This window comes from Oryctolagus cuniculus, chromosome 1 (genome assembly GCF_964237555.1).
Source record: "Oryctolagus cuniculus chromosome 1, mOryCun1.1, whole genome shotgun sequence".
In the NCBI taxonomy this organism is placed as follows: Eukaryota; Metazoa; Chordata; class Mammalia; order Lagomorpha; family Leporidae; genus Oryctolagus; species Oryctolagus cuniculus.
In genome coordinates this window covers 69,012,428-69,033,165 of record NC_091432.1, presented here as the reverse complement: position 1 = coordinate 69,033,165, position 20,738 = coordinate 69,012,428, and the positions used below count along the sequence as shown (strand labels likewise).

Genomic DNA, 20,738 nt, shown 5'->3' with positions numbered 1-20,738 from the left:
AGGGCCGGCCCAGCGCCTGGTAATTTTTAATTGAATGCTGCGTGTTGTAAATTTTACTTTGTTTGGTAGTGAACATTGTTTCTTATTTTGTAAATATTCTTGAGCTTATTCTGGGATGCATTTTGCTCAGGCCTTATTTTTAAGCTTTGCTAGACAGAGCCATGGCTGCATTTAGTCTAGGGTTTATTTTTCTCCGTTACTGAATTAAACTCTTCTGAATAAACTGTTATGAGGCCTTGTATGAGTTCTGGGAATTTTTTCCTCTAGTCCTTTTGGGTGATTCTTTTCCAGGTCTCAGGTTTCCTCACAGATCAGAACTCAGCTGAAGACCAAGGAGGACCCTTTGCAATCTCCCAAGTTTTCTGTCTCCTTGTGTAGTTCTTTGCTTTCTGTGAACTCTAGCGACATTGTTCTCCTCAGACATCCAGCTCTGTTAGCTCGGGGAAACCAGTAATCTGAAAATTCTTCAAGCACTAAATTGCTATAATGATTGAACTCATCCCATTTATTTCCCATCTTTTAGTGATTTCTGTCCTTCATTGCCTTAGGTTCAGGGTCTGAAATAATTGCTGTTTGTTTGGCATACAGTCATGTTCTGCATAACTTTTGGTCAGTGATAGACTGCTTACATCACTGTGCTCCCAAAAGATGATATTGGAGCTGAAAAATTCCTGTCACTTAGTACTGTCATAGCTGTTATAATGTCATAGCACAACACATTACCCTTGTGCTTGTGGTGCACATACAGTCATGTACAGTATATATGTTTGATAATGATAATGACTGCTATTGGTTTATGTATTTGCTATATGAGTACTTTTTATTATGTATTTATTTATCTGGGAGACAGAGAGCTCCTGTCTACTGGTTTACTACCCAAAAGCCCTGAATGCAGAGGTCTGGGCCATATTGAAATCAGGAGCCGAGAACTCAATCCAGGTCTTCCACATGGATAGTAGGAGCTCAATTACTTGAGCCATCACCTGCTGCCTCCAGGGGTCAGCTTAACCTAGAAGTTGGAGTCAGGAGCTGAGACTCTGATATGAGATACAGTCATCTTTACTACTAGGTTAAATGCCTGCTCCTATAATTTTTTTTCTATTCTTTTTTTTTTTTTAAAGATTTATTTATTTATTTGAAGTCAGAAGAGAGAGAAGAGGCAGAGAGAGAGAGAGGTCGTTCATCTGTTGGTTAACTCCCCAACTGGCCACAACAGCTGGAGCTGCACCAATCCGAAGCCAGGAGCCAGGATCTTCTTCCTGGTCTCCCATGTTGGTGCAGGGGCCCAAGGACCTGGGCCATCTTCTACTGCTTTCCCAGGCCATAGCAGGGAACTGGAATTGGAAGTGGAACAGCTGGGACTCAAACTGGAGCCCATATGTGATGCCAGCACTATGCCACAGCGCCGACCCCCATCATTATTTTCAAATGTACTCCTACTTAAAAAAGCTTAGTGTAGGGGCCCACACTGTGGCATAGCTGGTGAGGCTGGTGGCAGCATCCCATATGGGCACCGGTTTGTGTTCCGGCTACTCTACTTCTGATCCAGCTCTCTGCTATGGCCTGGAAAGGCAATGGAGGATGGCCCAAGTCCTTGGGCCCCTACACCTGTGTGGTAGACCCTGAAGAAGTTCCTGGCACCTGCCGGGCTTCGGATCGGCACAGCTCGGGCCATTGCAGCCAAATGGGGAGTGAACCATCGGATGGAAGGACCCCACCCCCCCGCCTCTCCTTCTCTCTCTGTAATTCTGACTTTCAAATAAATAAATCTTAAAAAAAAAAAAAAGCTTAGTGTAAAGCAGTATGCCATTTTTTATCAGCAGTAGCCTCATGCATCACAAAATGTGTCTCTAGATTGTATCAGGAGGCTGTACCAAGTAATTGACCTATACATCTTGGTTTGTGTAAGTACATTCTGTAATGTTCACATAACAGTGAAAACACTTTAATGATGCGTTTCTTAGACTGTATCCCCATCATTAAGTGACACACGACTGCATTTTGTATTTGTCTTGTCCTGGTAGGATAAAGCTGGGCTTTGTTACTCCTTATAATAGAAGTGCTGTAAAGCACTGGTGATACGAGGTGAAACACCATTATATGACGCTGTCTCTGTCACATAGATTACAAAAGGTCAGTACTTTACACTGCTTGACTCGGCCTCCTCATATTCAGCGAGGGTCACAGGCATGGGAAGATAATGTTGACTGTTCAAATTTTACAATAAACTTGTGTCAGTGAAAGGATTAAAACCCTAGTCTTTAAAAAATTACCTCAGGATAGAACTTCTTACAATGGCAAAAATATTATTTGGAAAAACAATTTTTAACCAGTAGATGTAAGAGTTGGAACATATTATCCAATTTTCTCTAAGATGTTCCTTGTGTAGTCTTCTTGTGGTACTTGTGGATCATTTGTCCTGTCTGAATGCTCAAATCCTTTATATAAAATTTACATAAAAGCTATGCTTTATCATTCCATACACTTCAAATCATTTCTAGGTTCCTCTAATACCTTATGCAGTTATAAATGATATCTAATTGTTACACCGAATTGTTTAGGGAATAGTAGCAAGAAAAAAATTTCATGCATGTTTAGTACAGATGAATTTTTGTTTCCATTTTTGAGCAAAAGTTAGTTGAACCCATGGATATGGAACTGTGTAGGAATTAGTTGAAGCTGTGGTAATTTCTAGTCCACAGCGCATTGGGATGACCATAGTTCATGATAATGTATTACATGCTCTATGAAGAATCTGAAGACAGGATCTTGCAGACTCTAAATATGAAAGATAAGGAAATGGAAGTGCTAATTACTTCAGTTGATCAGTTTATAGTGTATACATGTGTTGAAATATTAACCTGTACCCCATAAAAATGTACAAGAATTATATGTGTATTAAAAAAGGAAATTATGCTAGATGAGTAACTGAAATCCATTGCATTTGGTTTCTGTTGTCTTTTTTCTTTGGCTAGTTTCTGTAATTTCATCATGATTAATACTTATGCAGTTTAGTTATAAGCTTTTCATCTTTTTAGGATGAACTAAATCCCTAAAATTTAATTAAAGTGGCTGGCACCGTGGCTCACTAGGTCAATCCTCCATCTGCGGCGCCGGCACCCCGGGTTCTAGTCCCAGTTGGGGCGCCAGTTCTGTCCCGGTTGCTCCTCTTTCAGTCCAGCTCTCTGCTGTGGCCCGGGAAGGCAGTGGAGGATGGCCCAAGTGCTTGGGCCCTGCACCCTCATGGGAGACCAGGAGAAGCACCTGGCTTCTGGCTTCGGATTGGTGCAGTGCGCTGGCCGTAGTGGCCATTTGGGGGGGTGAACCAACAGAAGGAAGACCTTTCTGTCTCTCTCTCACTGTCTAATGCTGCCTGTCAAAAAAAAATTAATTAAAGTAACTTAAGTTTGGAAAGTGAACAGACCCTATTCAGGCATCAATGAGAGATAAAGAGACAAATAGACATAGGTTAATCTGAAGCTGGTCAACTTCCCAAATGCCCACAATGGCTGAAGCCTGGAGCCAGGAACTCAATCCAGGGTCTCCTGTATGGGTGGTAGGAAAACAGTTAATTGACCATCACTGCTGCCTCCCAAGATCTGTATTAGCTGGAAGCTGGACTCAGAAGTTGGAGTCAGGTGTCAGACCCCAGTACATTGATGGAGACATAGGTGTCAAACCAGTATGTTGACCACTATACTATACATACGCTTCCTCACACATACTTTTTTTTTTTTTTTTTTTTTTTTTGGACAGGCAGAGTTAGAGAGAGAGACAGAGAGAAATGTCTTCCTTTTCCGTTGGTTCACCCCTCAAATGGCTGCTATGGCTGGCGTGCGGTGGCCGGCGCTCTGCGCTGATCTGAAGCTAGGAGCCAGGTGCTTCCTCCTGGTCTCCCATGCCGGTGCAGGGCCCAAGCACTTGGGCCATCCTCCACCGCCCTCCCAGGCCACAGCAGAGAGCTGGACTAGAAGAGGAGCAACCGGGACAGAATCCGGCGCCCTAACCGGGACTAGAACCTTGGGTGCCGTCGCCGCAGGCAGAGGATTAGTCAAGTGAGCCACGGCGCCGGCCACAGACATACTTTTAGTTATCTAATTATTCCATGTTCTCCTTCCCTTTGGGGACTTTGTGTGAGCAGTTTTTCTGCCTAGAAAGATCTTTTCTTGCTTTTGGACTAGTTGCTCCTTGAGGTATTATTTTATGGTTCAGTTGTTCCAGAAAGCTGCCTCTGGTCATGGTGACTGAGCTATGTGCCTGTTTTGCCTTTTCTGTTACTCCCTGTGGTTTTCCATTGGAACACTCTTAACTCTGTAATGAGTGTCTATTCTTTTTCATCTTTGTATATTGGTACTAAGTACAAAGGTAGTAAGTAACTGAGCCAGGATCAGATTACACGTGTTCAGATGCTAGTGATCTTTCTGTTATCTCTCTCTCTCTCTCTCAGTATAGCATGTTGCTTTTCTCTGCCCTGGATCCTCTTAACAAGTTGCCAATTTTAAACATTCCTAAAAGCCCTATAGAAATGCTAATTTGCTTGTGTATAGCCAGGCTGTACAGGAGGTTAAAACAGGTTTCCTGGCTTCTGCTTGGAGTTGCATCAGCTCAGGTCACGTCAGAAGTTCCTCTGTGATTTCCTTTGTGGACTTGGCAGGGTTAAACATAGGTCAGTATAGTGAACGGATAAAACCCTAGGAAGAAGAGCCAGTAGTAGTTAACATGCTTGGATTCATCTGTGGCTTGCTTTATGATTATTAGGAATTTCATGTGTAAATTATATTATTCTGAAGTAGAAAAATCCTTCCCTTCTCATGAAAAGGAAGAATTCATAAGTACCAAGAAAAATGTGAATCATCTCCCTTTAATGTAATAAGTCTACTTTTAATATGCCTTTAAAACCTTTCTTAGACAAAAAACAAAATCCATTTTTGAGTTTCAATCATAATTTTATTTAAGTTTTTTATTTCTTAAATAAACCATATATTTTGTTGTATAACTGTTTGGGAACCACTGAAATAAAACAACCACGTTTGAAGTCTTACACGCATTTTCTGTCTCTTATTTCTTGTCTCTCTGTCTTGCTTAGTACAGGGCCTGGCATGTCGTATTAAAGAAATATTTCTTAGTGAACAACTGAAGAGCTTCCTGGGTTTTGTGACTTCACAGTTACATGTTCTGAGCATATAGAGGTAGAAGATGTACCTCTGTTCACAAAAGCCATACCCGTGCCCTTATTGAGCCTTTAACATATGCCAGGCAGCACATTACATGCTTTGCCTGCATTAGCTCATTACAATTCTGTAAGGGAATGGATATCTCCAGTTAACAGGTGTTAAAATTGGGTGCCAGGAAATTAAGTTACTTATTCAAGATCATTTTCCAAATTATTGGAGGAGGAATCACTTTCTACAATGCGCTCTGAGACCTATGCCATTCTATAGCATGTACCTGTAATCATTTATGATGCTAACTTAGAATCAACATACCTGGGTCCTAGACTTGTCTCTGCCCTCACTCTGAGGCAAGTTAGTTCACTCACTTTGCTGAATCTTATTTCTGAAATGAAAATAATATCTAGATTATTATAATCTTAATAGGGATAGGATTGTGGCATAGCAGATAAAGTTGCTATCTGCAACACTGGCTTCCCATATGGGCACTGGTTCATGTCCTGGCTGCTCCACATCCAATCTAGCTCATGTTAATGGCCTGGGAAAAACAGTGGAAGATAGATAGCCCAAGTGTTTGGGTCCCTGCCACTCAGGTGGGAGACCTGGATGAAGCTCCTGGCTTTGGCCTGCTCCAACGCAGGCTGTTGCTCTCATCTGGGGAGTGAACCAGCAGATAGAAGATTTCTTCTCTGTCTCTCCCTCTCTCTGTAACTCTTTCAAATAACTAAATAAATCTTTTAAAAAAGAATGATACTGACATTTTAAAAATGTTTTATTGTGATTGGAATCCCGAGGAAGTAGGACAACCTAGTTTTCAAGAAATTCAATTAATGTTGACACATGTATAACTCAGTCACATGTATGTAATGGCAGGTTTAAATCTCAGTTCTTGTGCCACCAGAGTCCATGTTCTCAGATCACTGTGAAGGTGGTAGCTCAATCTGTGGAATGTTGGAAACCTCCCAGGCAAAGTTTATAGAGTGAGAGGATTGGAGAATGGAATACTGCCTGAATGAGAAGGAGTCCATCTTGGATTGTTCCCGTGGCCCCTTACTTGCTGTGCACTTCTGTTTGTTCCCTTTCCCCAGAGGTCCGCATTGCTGCCGTGGAGGCTCTCTGCATGCTGGCCCAGTCTTCACCCTCTTTTGCTGAGAAGTGCCTTGATTTCCTGGTCGACATGTTTAATGATGAAATTGAAGAAGTACGTCTGCAGTCCATACATACTATGAGAAAAATCTCCAACAATATTACCCTCCGAGAAGATCAGCTTGACACTGTCCTGGCTGTGTTAGAGGTGAGTGTTTCCAGTTTGTTACTTCTTTCTTTCTTTCTTTGAGGCTTTTATTTATTTATTTGAAAGAGTTATATATAGAGAGAAGGAATGGCAGGGAAAGAGAGAGAGGTCTTCCATCTGCTGGTCAACTCCTCAGCTGGCCCAGCCAGCACTGGGCCGATCTGAAGCCAGGAGCCAGGAGCTTCTTCTGGGTCTCCCACGCGGGTACAGGAGCCCAAGGACTTGGGCCATCTTCTACTGCCTATCCAGGCCATAGCAGAGAGCTGGATCAGAAGTGGAGCAGCCGGGACTGGAACCAGCACCCATATGGGATGCTGGCACTGCAGGCAGTGGCTTCACCTGCTACGCCACAGCGCTGGCCCCTTGTTACTTATTTCTTCATCAGCTACCTGTTGAGTGTCTCCCACTTCCGCCCCTTTAACAGAACAACCCTGTGTGGTTCTTAGTTTATTTTTCAAGTATCTGTGATAGGCATTGGTGTTACAGCAATGTATATGACAGCACAGTTCTGTCCTCTCATCACACTGCTCCTTCAAGATGGAGGAATCTGCCTGTGGATGGGAAATCTGAGTCAACTGTGTATTGCTCTGATTAGGAAAGTATCTAACCTAAGTTAAATTAAGTAAGGTTGGGGACACAGGGAAGGAAGAAGAAATGCTATAGTGGTCATTTGAAGGAACGGCCGAATTTAATGAGTCTTTTTTTTTTTTTTTTTTTTTAAGATTTATTTGAAAGAGTGTCAGGGAGGAAGTGCGACAGAGAGAGAGAGAGAGATTTTTCATCCCCCAGTTCACTCTCCAAATGGGCACTATAGGCAGGGGTGAACCAGCCTGAAACCAGGAGCCAAGAACTCCATCCAGGTCTCCCACATGGGTGCCAGGGACCCAGGTACTTGAACCAACTTCTGCTTCCTTTCTAGGTGCATTAGCAGGGAGATGGATCAGAAGTGGAGCAGCTGGAACTTGAACCTGCCCTCTGATAGGGGATTGCAAGTGGCATCTTACTGTGCTGTGCCATGATGCTGGACCCTTTATTTTTTTTGTTTTTGAAAGTTTATTTGTGGGGGCTGGCACCGTGGTATAGCGGGGAAAGCTGCCGCCTGCAGTGCTGGCATCCCATATGGGCGCCAATTTAAGTCCCAGCTGCTGTACTTCCATTCCAGCTCTCTGCTATGGCCTGGGAAAGCAGTAGATGATGGCCCAAGTACTTGGGCCTCTGTACTATGTGAAGACCCAGAAGAGGCTCCTGGCTTCGAATCAATGCAGCTCCGACCGTTAATGGCCATATGGGGAGTGAACCACCAGATGGAAAACCTCTCTTGCTCTCTGCCTCTGCTTCTCTGTAACTCTGCCTTTCAAATTAATTAATTAATTAATTTTTAAAAAGTTTATTTGTGGGTCCAGCGCTGTGGTGCAGCAGGTAAAACTGCTGCCTACAGTGCCATCATCCCATATGAGTGCTAGTCTATATCCTGGCTACTCCACTTCTGATCCAGCTCTCTGCTGTGGCCTGTGAAAGCAGTAGCAGATCACCCAAGGGCTTGGGCCCCTACAGCCATGTGGGAGACCCGGAAGAAGCTCCTGGCTCCTGGCTTTGGATCTGCTCAGCTCTGTCCATTGCAGCCATCTGGGGAGTGAACCAGAGGGTGGAAGACCTCTCTCTCTGTGCCTCTGCCTCTGCCTCTGCCTCTGCCTCTCCCTTTCTCTAACTCTGCCTTTCAAATAAATAAACAAGTAAATCTTTTTAAAAAAGTTTGTTTGGGGGCTGGCGCCATGGCGCACTAGGTTAATCTTCCGCCTGCAGCGCCAGCATCTCATATGGACGCCAGGTTGTAGTCCCGGCTGCTCCTCTTCCAGTCCAGCTCTCTGCTGTGGCCCGGGAAGGCAGTGGAGGATGGCCCAAGTGCTTGGGCCCCTGCACCCACATGGGAGACCAGGAGGAGGCACCTGGCTCCTGGCTTCTGATCGGTGTAGCTCTGGCGGTTGTGGCCATTTAGGGAGTGAACCAGCGGATGGGGGACCTTTCTCTCTGTCTCTCTCTCTCACTGTGTGTAACTTTACCTGTCAAATAAATAAATAAATAAATAAATCTTTAAAAAAAGTTTGTTTGTTTATTTGAAAGGCCAAATGACTAGGGAATTGGGAGTGAGGGCTGGCTATGCCAAAGCCAGGATACAGGAACTCCATCCGAGTCTCCTTGTGCCAAGAACCCAAGCAACTTAGGCCATCATCTACTGCCTCCCATGTGCATTAGCAGGAAGTTGGATATGGAAGCAAGACTCGATCCTAGGCACTCTGATAGGGAATGTAGGCATCCCAGGCTTTGGCTTAACCCACTGTGCCGCAACAGCTGCTCCAGTGAATCCAGGGAGTATCACTAGTTATAGGATGGAAGCAGAGTTCTAAAAGATTCAAAGTTAATATTTTCAAGGGATTAAAAAGTATTCATGATAATGGTGGAATACAGTTGAAGAGGTGGTTAAGAGACGGGAAGTTTCTATAGATAAAACAAGGACCAAATAATCGAGTTCTTTTCAGCCTTTGATTTTGTTTTATTCTTCTGGGGAGTCATAGGCTGTTTCAGCAGAAAGAAATGTTAGAGACTGATTTATTCAATCATGTAGATTTACAGAGAAAAAAGCTATTTGCTTGTGGTCACATTGCTAATAAGTATTTATGCCAGGTTATGAACACAGAGTTGCTTCGTAGGCTGTACAACGCTGTGTGATTCTTAGTTTATTTTTCGAGTATCTGAATTTTATTTGTGAGCACCGGAGTTTTTGGAAGTGTAATATAAGAGGGATAGCAATTTAAAATTTAGTTCTTAGCACATTTATCACAGACTTCTGCCACCTACTTGAGAAAGCAGATTGGGTGCTTTGGTTTTGAAGGTAGTTACCATTCTCTCAGATATACAACGTTTCTATTTAGATTTTTCCTGGATTAGAAATTTTATTTATTTATTTCCCTACACAGGTGTATATTCTGTGTATTATCTTCCAGGTGGCCTCTGTGATCTTGCTACTCTTTTTCCTTTTGGCTTTCTTTCCTTCTGTTCCTTACCTTACATTTTACGCTGTAGTTGCTGTCCTACACATCATGCATTTCCTCATCAGTTTTCCTCCGTCGTCATAGGTTTTCCCCCTTGCCTGCAAATCTGCCACTTTTCCCTTGATAGACTTCTGCTTCTTCCTGGTCTACTTCAGGTAACTTATCCAAGAACCCTTCCCTAACTACTACCCTCAGCATGGGTGGGGTTAAGTGCTGCTCCCCGTTGTTCCCATTCAACCCTTTGTATAATACCCTAGCATTGATCAGTATTTTTTCATTCTTCAAGACTGAGCTGCTCAAGGTATCAGCATTCTGGCTCTTTGTACTTTTGTTTTTAATTTGACAGATAGAGTTAGACAGTGAGAGAGAGACAGAGAGAAAAGTATTCCTTCCGTTGGTTCACCCCAAAAATGGCTGCTACAGCTGGAGCTGTGCTGATCCGAAGTCAGGAGCCAGGTGCTTCTTCCTGGTCTCTCATGCGGGTGCAGGCACCCAAGCACTTGGTCCATCCTCCACTGCCTTCCCAGGGCCACAGCAGAGAGCTGGACTGAAAGAGGAGCAATCAGGACTAGAACCCAGCGCCCATATGAGATGCCGGCACCGCAGGCAGAGGATTAACCAAGTGAGCCATGGCGCCGGCCCCTTTTTGCACTTCTTTTATTCCTGCTGCCTTGAGGCATCTGCCACGATTAGGTGCTTGGTAAATTGTTGCTGAGTAGCTGTGTCCCAAGCTATGTTTTAATGTACAGAATTGTTCACAGGGCCATTTGTATACTATTTGTGAGCACTTTTGTGTATAACTCACAAGAATTTGTATAGCTATAAAGTCCTTAATTTGGAATTCTGTTCAAGTATTTAGACTTAGACGAGCTCATTGTCTCTAAACTGTTCCTTGACCATGTTACTCTTTGCTCCCTTATATTTACTGTGTGACTGTACTTCATTGCTATTGCTTTGAGCCTTAACTGGCTGATCCTTCCAGCTTCACTGGCCTTTGTTGTGATATTATCCCACCTAGAGAAATCCATTTATCTAAAAAGCACCACTAGGCCGGCGCCGCGGCTCACTAGGCTAATCCTCCGCCTAGCGGCGCCGGCACACCGGGTTCTAGTCCCGGTTGGGGCGCCGGATTCTGTCCCGGTTGCCCCTCTTCCAGGCCAGCCCTCTGCTGTGGCCAGGGAGTGCAGTGGAGGATGGCCCAGGTGCTTGGGCCCTGCACCCCATGGGAGACCAGGAAAAAGCACCTGGCTCCTGGCTCCTGCCATCGGATCAGCGCGGTGCGCCGGCCGCAGCGCGCCGGCCGCGGCGGCCATTGGAGGGTGAACCAACGGCAAAGGAAGACCTTTCTCTCTGTCTCTCTCTCTCACTATCCACTCTGCCTGTCAAAAAAAAAAATAAAAATAAAAAGCACCACTGGAATTACAGGGGTATCAACAAAGTGGTTTCAAAACATTTAGGGTCCCTGCTCTGAAAGAACTTATATTCAAAGCGAGATATAAAAACAAAATGATTTCAGATAGTGATACATCTTTCGCAGAAGATAAAGTGTGATAGAGGAGTGAGGATTTTCACTGTATTGAAGCGACTGGTAAAGCCTTTCACAAGTTATAATATGGGAGTTGAGTGTTGAATGACAAAAGCAAGCCAGCCATATCAAGACTGGGGAGGGAACTTCAGGTAGAGACAGCAGCTAGTGGAAAGGCTCTTAGGCACAAATGAACTTTGGTGTGTTTGCAGAACAGAGTATAAAGAATAATATAGGTGGGATATAGGAAGAAGGTAGAAATGTGATACACGGGCCGCACCGCGGCTCACTAGGCTAATCCTCCGCCTAGCGGCGCCGGCACACCGGGTTCTAGTCCCGGTCGGGGCGCCGGATTCTGTCCCGGTTGCCCCTCTTCCAGGCCAACTCTCTGCTGTGGCCAGGGAGTGCAGTGGAGGATGGCCCAGGTGCTTGGGCCCTGCACCCCATGGGAGACCAGGAAAAGCACCTGGCTCCTGGCTCCTGCCATCGGATCAGCGCGGTGCGCCGGCCGCAGCGCGCCGGCCGCGGCGGCCATTGGAGGGTGAACCAACGGCAAAAGGAAGACCTTTCTCTCTGTCTCTCTCTCTCACTGGCCACTCTGCCTGTCAAAAAAAAAAAAAAAAAAAAAAGAAAGAAAGAAAGAAAGAAAGAAATGTGATACACGATAAAGGCTGAGAGCTGCATAGGGAGGTAACAAGTGAAGAGCCTTATAGGCCGTTGTAAGATGTTCGGCTTTTATTCTAAGCAATACAGGAAACCATTGGAGGATTTTTGTGGGCATGAGTGACATGTTGACCCCCTCTCCTTTATTTATTTGAAATTCAGAGTTACACAGAAGGAGAGGCAGAGAGAGACGTTTTCCATCCACTGGTTCACTCCTCAATAGACCGCAAAGGCCGAAGCTGTGCTGATCTGAAGCCAGGAGCCAGGAGCTTCTTCTGGGTCTCCCACGTGGGTGCAGGAGCCTAAGGGTTTGGGCCATCTTCCACTGCTTTCCCAGGCCATAGCAGAGAGCTGGATCAGAAGTGGAGCAGCCAGGTCTCGAACTGGTACCCATATGGGATGCCAGCACTGTAGGTGGTGGCTTTACCTGCTGGCACTTAGCGCAGCGGGTTAAAGCGCCAGCCTGCAGTGCCTGCATCCCATATGGGCACCGGTTTGAGTCCCGGCTGCTCTGCTTCTGATCCAGCTCTCTGCTGTGGCCTGGGAAAGCAGTAGAATAAGGCCCAACTCTTTGGCCCTCTGCACCCACATGGGAAACTTGGAAGAGGCTCCTGGTCCTGGCTTTGGATCAACTCAGCTCTAGCCATTGCAGCCATTTGGGGAGTGAACCAGTGGAATGGAAGACATCTCTCTCTGGCTCTACCTCTCTCTGTAACTCTGACTTTCAAATAAATGAAATAAATCTTTAAAAATAAATATCTAAATAAATGCCATCATAGGACATAAAGTGGAGAAATTACAACAAAAAAAGACAAAATAAGCTGGAAAAATATTTTGTATATTGAATGGTAGTTAAGAAACATATTATCCAATTGCAATGTGTAGACTTTATCCAGGGCATGACTAAAACAAACAAAATATTTGAGTCAATCAAGAAGTTTGAGTAATGACTTGATATTTAATATTAGGAATTTTTAAATTTTTAGGCATGAGATCAGTGTTTTAATTTTCTATAAAGAATTTTTATTTTTTAAAGAGTTTTTTGGAAATATTAACCAACATAATAATATAGTTTCTGTGATTGGCTTTAATCTGATTGGGAGGAATTGGTAAAGGGGTAGATAAGACTGTGAGTTGACAGTTATTGAAATTGGGTAATATATTCTACTTTTATGTATATTTCAAAGTGTATACATTAGAAAGTTTTTAGACCTTGGCATTGTGGTGTAGCTCTTAAAGCTACCACCTATGATGCCAGCATGCCATTTTGGTGCTTGTTTGATTCCTGGCTACTCCACTTCCAAGGCAGCTCCCTGCTAGTGGCTCAGGAGAGCATGGGCCCCTGCCACATTTGGGAGACCTGGATGAAGCTCCTGGCTTGGGCCAGGCCCCACCCCGGCCTTGCAGCCATCTGGGTAGTGAACCAGTGGATGGAAGGTCTCCGTCTCTCTGTAACTCTGACTTTCAAGTAAATAAATCAATCTTTTAAAAAAAAGTTGCAAAACTAGCAAAAACTGCGTTGGAGATCCCAAGTAAGATTAGGACTGATGTGTGTGCATTTATTTGCATAAAGATGCTGTTGGGGACCTTTTCTAATTATTTTGGTGTGGTTAGCAGGAGATGTTGAGAGCAGAGTCTACTTCTCTGATGCCATCTCTTACTATTGGTTTTTTGTTTTTTCAACTCTAGTCGTGTAGGTTTTATGCTCTCTTTAAAACATGAAAACATTTTACATAAGGGAGTTGGACATTTGTGGATTTTGGTGTCTGAATGAAGTCCTGGAACCAATCTCTGATAATATGGGGGGACAACTGTATTTATTTTTGTCTTCCTACTTTTGATGTCCTGGATTTGATTTTAATCAATGCTGGATCCCTAGTACCTGACACATATAGGTGCTTGATGGATGTTTAAATGTTTAAGAAGTGCTTAATAAATGTTGAATGGATTAATACCTGGAGAAATGAATGAATTCTTTATGTCTGAGCTCACTTGTCACCTTCTCTGAAGCCTTCTGATCCACCAGCTCCTTTTTCCCAGAAAATTGAGAGAATCTTCATTCTGTGCTCTCATTGTAATTTCTATACTCCTCCTTAAGAGCAATGAAGTGATTGTTACTCTTTGTCCTTGTGCATATCTGTCTCCCTTCCTAGATACTAAATTTCTGGGGTGTAGGAATCATGACTGCTATTAATACTCCCCTTATTTATTTATTTGGGAGAGTAGAGGGGCAGAGGCAGAGAGAGAGAGAGAGAGTTCTTCCATCCGCTGGTTCACTCCCCAAATGGCTGTAATGGCTGGAGCTGGGCCGATTCAAAGCCAAGAGCCAGGAACTTCTTCCAGGTCTCCCACATGGCTGTATGGGCCCAAGCCCTTGGGTATCTGCTAATGCTTTCCTAGGCCATAGCGGACAGCTGGTTTAGATGGAGCAGCTGGGTCTCAAACCAGCACCCGTATGGGATTCTAGCAGTGCAGACAGCAGCCATTCACCACAAGCACCCATTTCACCACAGGCACTGGTACCCCACTGACTTTTTTTTTTACATTTATTTATTTATTTGAAAGTCAGGGGCTGGCGCTGTGGCATAGCGGATAAAGCCGCTGCCTGCAGTGCCAGTATCCCATATGGGCGCCAGTTTGAGTCCTGGCTGCTCCATTTCATATCCATCTCTCTGCTGTGGCCTGGGAAAAGTGGAAGATGGCCCAAGTCCTGAGGAGACCTGGAAGAAGCTCATGGCTCCTGGCTTTGGATCAACACAATTCCGGCTGTTGTGGCCATCTGGGGAGTGAACCAGCGGATGGAAGACCTTTCTGTCTATCTCTTTCTGTCTCTGCCTCTCTCTAACTCTGCCTTTCAAATAAAATAATTTTTTTTTTTTTTTTAATAAAGAGAGTTACAGAGAGAGAAGTAGAGGCAGAGAGAGAGAGAGAGAGAGAGAGAGAGAGGTCTTCTGCTGGTTCACTCCCCAATTGGCCCCAACAGCTGGAGCTGTGCTGATCCAGAGCCAGGAACCAGGAGCTTTTTCTGGGTCTCCCATGCGGGTGTAGGGGCCCAAGGACTTGGGCCATTTTCTACTGCTTTCCCAGGCCATAGCAGAGATCTGGATTGGAAGTAGAGTAGCAGGGACTTGAACCAGTGCTCATTGGGATGCTGACACTGCAAGGAAGTGGCTTAACCTGCTGCGCCACAGAGCCAGACCCTAGTTTTTAAGAGTCAATGAATGCATTACTATTTCTGAGTTTTCTTGTGACCCTTTCAGACATATGTGATCCTATACATTGTCACTGCAGCCTGAAATACAGTGTTCTGCATCCCTGTTCCTCCTTATACTATGAGTGACTTGAAATTACGGTTGTTATTATATTTCATATAATATTAATTGTGTTCATAGTATCCTAACACTTTCTATGGTGCCTGTTGCCAGTAAAAATTTTAACAGATTTTTTGAATGATAAGACAAATTGTATTGAATAAAACTTTGTAGAAGCTGGCGCGTGGCTCACTAGGCTAATCCTCCGCCTTGCGGCGCCGTCATACCAGGTTCTAGTCCCGGTCGGGGCACCGGATTCTGTCCCGGTTGCCCCTCTTCCAGGCCAGCTCTCTGCTGTGGCCCGGGAGTGCAGTGGAGGATGGCCCAAGTGCTTGGGCCCTGCACCCCATGGGAGACCAGGAGAAGCACCTGGCTCCTGCCTTTGGATCAACGCGCTGCGCTGGCTGCAGCATGTGGGCCGCGGCGGCCATTGGAGAGTGAACCAACGGCAAAGGAAGACCTTTCTCTCTGACTCTCTCTCTCTCACTGTCCACTCTGCCTGTCAAAAATAAAAAATAAAAAAAATTAAAAATAAAAGAAAACCACAAAACTCTGTAGCACGTGTCTTGCTGTAGTTAACAGACTGTCTGGTGATAGTCTACCGTATAATAGCTTATTTTTCCTATTTAATCGAAGTCTAAATCTAGGCATTCTGGGATCTAGGATAGCTGTTCAAGAAAGTTGAGGAACCTCAGCCCTGTCTCTCATTTTTCTTTGACCTGCTTAGTCTGTCCTTTGTAGTTTCAAGGAGGCTCTTGTATCTTCAACATCATGATTGAGTTCTAAACAGAAAGGAAAAAGTTTAAAAAGCAAAAGAGAGCAAAGCTGGTCCTATTCTTAATGACTAAAATGAGGTTCTTTTTAGGAGTGTCAGCCAGCAAACTTCTGAACGCTTTGTCACCTGGCTGCCCTAAATGAGAAGGTGGCTGGGGTCAAGGGATGGTGAATGGAGGCTGGTTTTGCTAATTAACAGTGACTGCTATTACCATTGCTAACTGTTTGTTGTTTTTTTAAGGATTCATCCAGAGATATTAGAGAGGCTCTTCATGAACTCTTGTGCTGTACTAATGTTTCAACTAAAGAAGGGATTCATCTTGCACTGGTGGAGCTGCTAAAAAACTTAACCAAGTACCCTACGGATAGGGACTCCATATGGAAGTAAGGACTCCCTCTCCCCCGTATACTGACCGAGTGTCATAATGTGGTAAATGTCTAATAGTAACATTATTTGGTGAATCATCACAGATTGAGGGTATGGCCCTCAATTTCCCAATAATTTAGAAATCTGAATTAATCTAATGAAACTCTCAGGAATCTGATTCCTAAAATGGATAGCACATAATAGTATTAGTATTTTCCTAATAAATCTTCTGTGCCTACTATGTGCTGATGACTGTGCTGCAAGCCCTGTGGTAGGTGTTAGAGGTACAGAGATGAATCAAATGGATCTCCTGTTTCTTCTAAATAGTATTAATCATGCCTTTGTCTATTTTGCATTTTGTACAGGACTGCCAACATTATTATAGAGATTGGAAGCAGGCCAGCACTTGATGTACAGCTGGAAATTCGTAATCAGTTTTACCCCCAGTCACCTCTAGCTTTACCAACTACAGTCTTGCTCTTAACACTATTTGTTAACTTCTATTTGCAGAACTACTTGCACACGTGTAATATAAAATGTGTGTCATGAGGGTGGATATTGTATCATAGCAGGTTAGACCTCTGCTTGGGATGCTACATCCCATATTGGAGTGCTGGTTCAAGTCCTAGCACCTCCATTTCTGATCCAATGTCTTGCTTATTCATCCTGGGATACGAAGGATAATGGCTGAAGTGCCAGGGCCCCATCAGCTATGTGGGAGGCATGGATGGAATTCTGGACTCTTGGCATTGGCTGGCCTAGTCCTGGCTGTTTTGGCATTTGGGGAGTGCATCAATGGATGGAGGATCTTTCTTTGTTTCTGTCTCTCTGCCTTTCAGGTAGATGAATATAAATAAACATTTTTAAAAGAGATTTTATTTATTTATTTGAGAGGTAGAATTACAGGTGTGGGGGTGGGGGCCACAGAGAGAAAGGTCTTCCATCTGCTGGTTCACTCCCCAAATGGCCACAATGGCCAGAGCTGAGCTGATCCAAAGCTAGAGCTTTTTCTGGGTCTCCCACATGGGTGCAGGGGCCCAAGAACTTGAGCCATCTTCTGCTGTCACAGGCCATATCAGAGAGCTAGATCAGAAGAAGAGCAGCCAGGACTAGGACTGGTGCCCATATGGGATGCTGTTGAGGGCTTAGCCCACTATACCACAGCGCCAGACCCATAAATAAACATTTTTTAAAAAATGTTTGTTATGGTATTACTCATATTTAAATAATCTTATATGATAAAAATACTCCAGTTGTATATAGTTTACTGGTTTTCAGGATGATTTATAGGGGCCAGCACTGTGGTATGGCAAGTAAAGCTGCTATCTGCAGTGCCGGCATCCCATATGGGGGCTGGATTGAGTCTTGGCTGCTCTACTTCCCATCCAGCTCCCTGCTAATGTGCCTGGGCCCCTGCACCCACGAGGGAGTCAAAGAAGAAACTCCTGGTTTCAGACCTGACCAGCTCTGGCTGTTGTGGTTATTTGGGGCATGAACCAGCAGATGGAAGACCTCTCTCTCTCCCCCACTCTCTAATTCTGACTTTCAAATAAATAAGTCAATCTTTTTTTTTTTTTTTTAAAGAATGAACTAATTAAAAAAAAGAATGTCATTTGAAGAAAGACAATTTATTACTGAAAGTAGGAAAACTGGGGCTAGTATTGTGGCATAGCAGGTTTAGCCTCATTTGTGATGCCAGCATTGCATTATGAGCACCGGTTTGAGTCCCAGCTGTTCTGTGTCTGATCCAGCTCCCTGCTGATGTGCCTGGGAAAGCAGCAGAGGGTGACCCAAGTGCATGGACCCCTGCTACCCATGTTTATGTGGGAGACCCGGATGGAGTTCTAGGCTCCTAGCTTCAGCCCGGTCCAGTCCCAGGCTTTGCAGCCATTTGGGTAGTGAACCAACAGATAAAAAATCTCTCTTTATCTCTCCCTCTTTCTCTGTAACTTTGTCTTTCAAATAAATAAACAAATCTTAAAAAATAAGCAGGTTAAAAGTAGGAAAACTGAAGGTTAAATTAAGTGTTTGGAAGACGTTGAAAGCTACAATACCAGGGGAGTCTTTGATCTTGATCATGTTTTTGGTATCTAGTTTTCTCTTTTGCCTTCTCTTCATGTATGTCTAATTTAGCCCAATTCATCCTACATTTGTTGATTTTTTTCAAGGAGAATCTCATCATTTTTAGTGTAAGTGATTTAGTGAGGATAAACACTTATCAGGAACTATATTCTGTGGAGATGATTAATTCTGCTTGATTAAGGAGTTGTACAGAACTTTTCACTCAAAAGTTTTCTAGCATTAAAACAAGAGTTGTGGTATTTCGTGTCTTACCATTTTGTTTTTTTTTTCTTTTCTTTTTTTTTTTTTAGAGATTGGTTTATTTGAAAGGCAGAGTAACAGGGGAGAGGAAGAGACAGAAAGATCTTCCACCTGTTGGTTTACTCCCCAAAGGCCACAGTGACTGGTACTGTGCAAGGCTGAAGCCAGGAGCCAGGAACTCCTTCCAGGGCTCCTGTGTGGGCAGCAAGGGCTTAAGTACTTGAGCCATCATCTGCTGCTTCCCGGTACATTATGAGGGAGTTGCATTGGAAGTGGAGTAACATGGGTCCCAAGTAGCAGCTTAACCTGCTTTGCCGCAATGTCTGCCCTGTGTGAAGTTGTCTTTATTGAGTGATTGTGGACAAAAAAATTCCATAACTGTATAGTGCTGCAAAAGATGTTGAGTTATCTGCTCTAATTGTCACTTAACTTTAAAATCTCTTCCCATAAATGATAGCTTTCTTTATAAATATTAAAAAATTACACATGAGGACAGCTGTTCGGTACAGCAGTTAAGATGCCGCTTGGGATACTAGCATCTCATAATGGAGTGCCTTTTTGAGACCTGACTCTGCTACAGATTCCAGCTCCTTACTAATGCAGATCCTGGGAGCGACAGGTTGTGGCTCAAGTGATAGGGTCCCTACTATCCACGTTGGAGACTTGAATGGAATCCCCAGTTCCTGGACATTTTGGAAGTGTACAGACAGATGGGAGGTCTTTCTGGTTGCCTGTCTCTATCTCTCAAATAAGATAAATTAAATAAAAATAAAATGGTAAAAGTAAAAAAGTAGTATGTTTTTAGGGTGTTGCTAAAGAGAGATGCATAAATGAAAGCACTGAAGGGGGTAATTTGTTGTGTTCATTTATCTTAAGTTCATTCAAGAAATGCTTTCTGAGCACTTGTTATAACCATATTACTGTGTTGGGTCCTGTGGAAATTTAAAAATGGATTGAGGGGTTGGTGTTTGGAACAGTGGTTAGAACATGTCTTCAGACACCCCTACCCCCTATTGGAGTAACTAAGTTTGAGGTCTGACTCCAGGTTGCTCTTAGTGCAGTTTAAAGTGTATGATGGCTCAAGTAGATGGGTCCCTGCCATTCACATGGGAGACTTTGATTGAGTACCTGGCTTTTGGTTTGGGCTTGGCCCATCCTTGGTTATTATGGAGGGTGAACCAGGGGGTGGGAGGTTCCTTTCTTTCTCTCTCGTCTCTCTACCTTTCAAATAAATTTTTAAAAATTAAAAAATTTTTACAACATGGGTTTACTGAAAGACTGAAATAGCAGAAAGGGAGAGAAATAGGAAATATGTACATAAGAAAATAGACAAAAGAGTAAAAAATCAACTCTATTAAGAAGCCAGAATTGCAGCCTAGCTTAGAGAGACCCGGATATGTAGGGATCTATCTGCTGGTTCATTTCCCAGATGCCTTCAGTGGCCAGGACTGGGCTACTGGGAACCCAATCCAGGTCTCCCACATGGGTGGCAGGGACTTAACTACTTGAGCCATCACCTACTGCCTCCCAGGGTCTGCATTAGCAGGAAACTGGAAATGGGAGCTGGATCTGGGAATCAAACTCAGGTACTCAGATATGGGACGAATGTCTTAGCCAGTGCTGTTCTACCTTCAGCAGGTAGAAAAAGTGTCCTTCATTTGGTTGTTCATTACCTTATAATGTTGCTCATCTTTGCATTACCTAGATCATTAACTTAATGAGAACAGAGATTAAGATTTATATTTCTTTTTAATTCATAACCTGAACTTAACAAATAATAAAAAATACATGATTTCTTTACTAGTGTCATTCTTTATGAAGTGCCTTCATGTAACTGTAATAGCTAACGTTTGTTGGTTTCTTACCATGGTACACCTTAGTAGTATTTTCTTTTTAAGATTGTTTTATTAATTTGAAAGGCAGAGTTACAGAGAGGCAGAGGCAGAGAGAAAGAAAGAGAGATCTTCCATCTCACTCCACAGATGGTCACAATGGCTGAAGCTGGGTTGATCAAAAGGCAGGAGCCAGGAGCTTTTTCTGGGTTTCCATGCAGGTGCAGGGGCCCAAGGACTTGGTCCTTCTTCCACTGCTTTCCCAAGCTATAATAGAGAGCTGGATCAGAAGTAGAGCTCTGGCTATTGAACCCCTGCCCATTTGGGATGCCAGTACTGCAGGCAGAGGTTTCACTCGCTACACCACAACACCAGCCCCACTATGTACTTTTATTTATGTTGTTTCATTTAATCCCTTTAGCAACTCTA

At 43.8% G+C, this 20,738-nt stretch overlaps 1 protein-coding gene across 2 annotated transcripts in view; it reads left to right on the top strand.

Moving 5' to 3' along the window:
• INTS4 (integrator complex subunit 4) overlaps window positions 1–20,738 on the top strand; it is a 106,217-nt gene that overhangs the window by 41,778 nt on the left and 43,701 nt on the right. For both annotated transcript variants that reach the window (XR_011389552.1, XM_002708672.5), the window contains exons 11-12: window positions 6,260–6,465; window positions 16,030–16,172. Coding sequence is in view for 1 of the 2 variants with exons in the window: in XM_002708672.5 (XP_002708718.1) it covers window positions 6,260–6,465; window positions 16,030–16,172 (349 nt within the window). In the remaining variant the exon portion in view is untranslated. The remainder of the gene's footprint in view (window positions 1–6,259; window positions 6,466–16,029; window positions 16,173–20,738) is intronic.